The 4,145-nt window shown below is 57.9% G+C and overlaps 1 protein-coding gene across 1 annotated transcript; it reads right to left on the bottom strand.

Annotated features, from left to right (window-relative positions):
• Positions 1 to 1,105: 1,105 nt before the first annotated feature.
• On the bottom strand, positions 1,106 to 3,421 carry GADD45A (growth arrest and DNA damage inducible alpha). Its single transcript, XM_074597246.1, has 4 exons — positions 3,296 to 3,421; positions 3,063 to 3,164; positions 2,756 to 2,969; positions 1,106 to 1,937 (listed from the first exon to the last, which is right to left on the bottom strand). The coding sequence occupies exons 1-4, from the start codon at positions 3,337 to 3,339 to the stop codon at positions 1,824 to 1,826; spliced, it is 474 nt and encodes a 157-aa protein (XP_074453347.1). The 5' UTR covers positions 3,340 to 3,421; the 3' UTR covers positions 1,106 to 1,823.
• Between the last annotated feature and the right edge of the window lie 724 nt (positions 3,422 to 4,145).

Below are 4,145 nucleotides of genomic sequence, written 5' to 3'. Positions count from 1 at the left end.
GCAGGGGTGGATGCTGGGCCACGGGGGGGTCCCAGCCAGGTGGTCTGTGGGGTGGGGACGGGGCTGGGGGAGATACTAGGGATTCTGCTCAAGGTAGAACTTGGTGAAATTGCAAGTTATTTTAATGCCAAAAATTGTGATTGAGCCACCCACCCTCTGTTACATGCTTAGGATAGAGCAACAGGGCGCAGGCGGGCAAAGGAGGGTAAAAATCCCCCAAGTTGTATTTTTGTGTGTTTGTGGTCAGATGGGGTTAATTTTTTTCCATAGTACCTGACATTTGTGCTGCTAAAGTCCCGTGCAGCAGCAGGAGGGTATTTAAATACGTGCGCAGTCCCGTGCAGCAACAGGAGGGTATTTAAATACGTGCGCACGGAGCGTCAACAGCAGCGGATCAACTCTTGGGGTGCGTTTGAAATGCCCTAATAATGAAGCAAAAAATAATAGATGCAGAAAATTCCCTCTTTGTGCAGCTACTGCGGCCGAGCCTGACCCCACCTCCTTGTTCCCGGCTGCTGCTGGGGCTCCCGGTGTTTCTTCCTTGGGCGATGCTGCCCCGGCGCATCCCGCACCCGTCCTGTCTCCCTGGGGATGCTGCCTGCCCCGTCCCCAGCTACGTGCGAAGCCACCGCGGGGCGGGTGAGGTGGCCCTGCGGGATGGGGACGGGTGGCATCGTACCGTCCCGCCGGAGCGGGAGAACTGGTCTGGCCTCGCCGGAGGCAACGGGACACCCAGGGTTTGCATCCCAACGCTCCGACTGACGCTTCCCGAGACAGGAAACACGGGATCAGGCGTCCCTCCTGCAAGGAACCGGGGTTCCCCAAATTCCAAGAAAACTTGGGCTCTGCAGCAGCCTTGAAAAATCACGCCTCCTCTTGTTTTTTTTCCTTTATCTCTGCTGGTAAGTGGCAGCTTTCAAGAAAAATGACTAACATTTCCACCGTTTCCTGCAGCACAGCGGCTGCTTTTTCATGTAATGGCTTGGGAGGGGCTAGGGATAAAGCCACACAGGACCTTGCCCACGGCCAGGACACGGAAGCAGCTGCCAAATGAGCCCTTCTGAGTAATGAAGGGGGTAAGAAAATAAAAACCCAACACAAAAGGTTGGAGTTTAAACTTTATTTCCAAAAAAAAAAAACCCACCAAAAAACACCAGCCAAAAAACCCAAAAACACTATCTAATTTCAAACAATTATATTAATGTCGCTGCTTTAACCAGCCAACTGTTAAAAGACGCATGGTTGCAGACCGACTGCTTAAGGGCATTCTGGTTCTCAAACCTCCGAGTATAAATAATTTTTTTCATCATAAAATAACTTACTATATATCTTAGCATAAAAACTTGAGGATCAACATCCCAAAAATACAATAGAATTGTAAAATGTTTCGATTAACCTTTCTGCTCTTTAAAGGCATTTAAACCAGAAACTGCAAGTTGCACTTTAAAAAAAAAATAACAGTGAGGGGTTTGGGGGGGGGGGGGTTCCATGTGCCCCCCCGGGGCTGTGTGGGGCTCCTTCCTCTGGCACCGCGGAGCCCTTTGCTCATCCCTTCGCTCCACGCTCATCCCCAGCGCTCCGGAGCCACTTTCCTTCAATCCCCCACAAGATGTAGCTCAACATCAGCCAAACCCCCCCCATCTCCGCTTGGCATCATGTTTATCTTTTTTTTTTTTTTGGTTGTTGTTGTTAATTTTTTTTTTTTTCTCTCCCCACCTCCCCGTAATCCTCGTGCCAGGGCAGGGAGTTACTTCCTGAGCAACTGCGAAAGTATTGCAAAACTTCAGTGCAATGGGGTTGAGTCCGCGCACAGCCCGGCGCCGTCACCGCTCGGGGAGGTTGATCACTGGCACCCACTGATCCATGTAGCGACTCTCCCGGCAGAAGCACATCAGCTGACTCAGCGCTGGATCCTTCCACTGGGAGGCATGGGGGTTCTGGAAAGGGAGGGAGAGAGAGAGAGAGAAAGGTTTAACAGAGGCAAAAACAACCCCCACAGAAAGAAAAAGCGCAGCAGAAAACCCAGGGGCGTGAATCATCTTAAATTGCCACTAAGGCAAACAAACAGAGCAACCCCAGAACGGTGCGGGAAGTTTGGCAGCCTTGGACTCTGGGGCAGAGTAGGGAAAGAAAAAAAAAGAAAAGAGAAAAAAAAAAAGGAAAAAAGAAAAGAGAAAAAAAAAAGGAAAAAAGAAAAGAGAAAAAAAAAAGGAAAAAAGAAAAGAGAAAAAAAAAAGGAAAAAAGAAAAGAGAAAAAAAAAAGGAAAAAAGAAAAGAGAAAAAAAAAAAGGAAAAAAGAAAAGAGAAAAAAAAAAGGAAAAAAGAAAAGAGAAAAAAAAAAGGAAAAAAGAAAAGAGAAAAAAAAAAGGAAAAAAGAAAAGAGAAAAAAAAAAGGAAAAAAGAAAAGAAGTTTGTTTGGGCTCCGCAGCTCTGGCGGGCTCCGCTCTGTGCCGGCCGGTGGCCGTTCCCCAGGCACGGCCAGTTCCGGCGTTACCAAACGCCATTCGGGAATTGCACCGGATTCCCGGCTTCGCCGGAGCAGAGACGCGCTCCGCGCATTCCTCATGGCCCGGCGAGTTCCCCATCGCTCCCTGGACAGACCAGTTACGCCGCACCCCCGGGCTGCCCCGGCGATGCCCACCCTGGGCTGCCCAGCACCGGCAAACGGTGGCCACATGGCTACCGGGGCGCCCTCATCCTTGCGCGATGTGAGAGGCCGTCGCCGCGGGCCAGGCCCGGCGGTGTCGGCGCTCACCGTGACGAGGACGCAGTGGAGGTCGGCGGGGGGCTCGGGGCCGGTGGCGGGCAGCAGGAGCTGGGCCAGCCGCGCCGGGTTGCTGACCCGCAGGATGTTGATGTCGTTCTCGCAGCAGAAGGCCTGGATCAAGGTGAAGTGGATCTGCAGGGCCGCGTCCCCCGCCTCCTCCTCGTCGGCCGCCAGCAGGCACAGCACCACGTTGTCCGGGTCCCTGCGGGGACAGCCGCGGTCACCGGCGGGGATGGGGGACGCGCACGCACACACCGGGGGGCACCGGGTAAGGGGGGAAGGGGGTGTCACTCACACGTTGAGCAGCTTGGCGGCCTCGTAGACGCCGAGGGTGAGGCTCCGCTGGCTCAGCGCCTTGCTCAGCACCTCCTCCAGCGCGTCCCCCGCCTGCTCCATCCTGCCGCCGCGACAAGCACAGACAGGCCGCCGTCACCGGGAGCTGACGCCCCGCACCCTCCACCCCCCCCCGCCTACCGCAACGTGTACCCGTACCCGTACCCGTACCCGTACCCGTACCCGTACCCGTACCTCCCGGCCGTGCGGCGGTCCCCAGGCAGCTCCTCCAAAGTCATAGTGCAGCCGCGGGCGGTGCCGGTGCCCGGTGCCCGCCGCTCCCTCGCCCGCTCCGCTCCGCGCCGCCGCCGCCTCTGCGGCACAAAGGCGCCCCCGCGAGCGTTATCCCACCCGCGGCCGGCCAACCCGCGCCGGCCATATTTGCATATCGCCCTCCCATTGGTTCATGCAAATGAGGCCACGCCCCCTCCCCCGCCCCGGCTTCCTCCGTCGGCCTCCGAGAGTCGCCGGCCTGACCCCGCGCGCGCCGGCCCGGCCGCCACGGGAACCGGCGGAGCGGCGGCCGCTGATTGGCTGAGGAAGGGGAGGGAGGGGCGGGGCTCGGGGCGCGGGCCGCGGCGGGGGGGGCACACGCATTTGTTGCCAAAACGGTAAAAAGCTGAATTAGAAACGTGATCCCTACCCGGGCGCGCTCCTCCGGCGAGGGACGGGCTCTCCCTGCCGGGGCTGCTCCCCCGCCCGCCGGCCCCGGGGGGGGGCAAAGCTGGCCCGGTGACCCCCGGCGGGTCCGGTGTCCCCCGGGGCCGCGCTCACGCCCGGCACAAGCATCATTTTGAACGTCTCACCTTGGCTTTGGTGACCGGGGCTGGGCTGAGCCTGAGGCCTCCGGCTCGGTGCCTCGCTGCCGGCCCTTCCCCTGCGCCAGCCGTCACCCGGAGCGGTGGCACCGGAGGTAACGGGGGACACCGGCTGTACCTGCGGAGAAGCCGCGGGAGCAGCACCAGGTCATGTGTAAGGCATGGCCAGGTACGTCCTCGCCACGGCGGCCAGCCGTCTCGCTCCTGCAAGTCACCCTCTGCATCAG

The sequence above is a fragment of the Larus michahellis genome, chromosome 8 (assembly GCF_964199755.1).
Source record: "Larus michahellis chromosome 8, bLarMic1.1, whole genome shotgun sequence".
Lineage (NCBI taxonomy): Eukaryota > Metazoa > Chordata > Aves > Charadriiformes > Laridae > Larus > Larus michahellis.
This window is presented reverse-complemented; position numbering and strand designations above follow the sequence as displayed.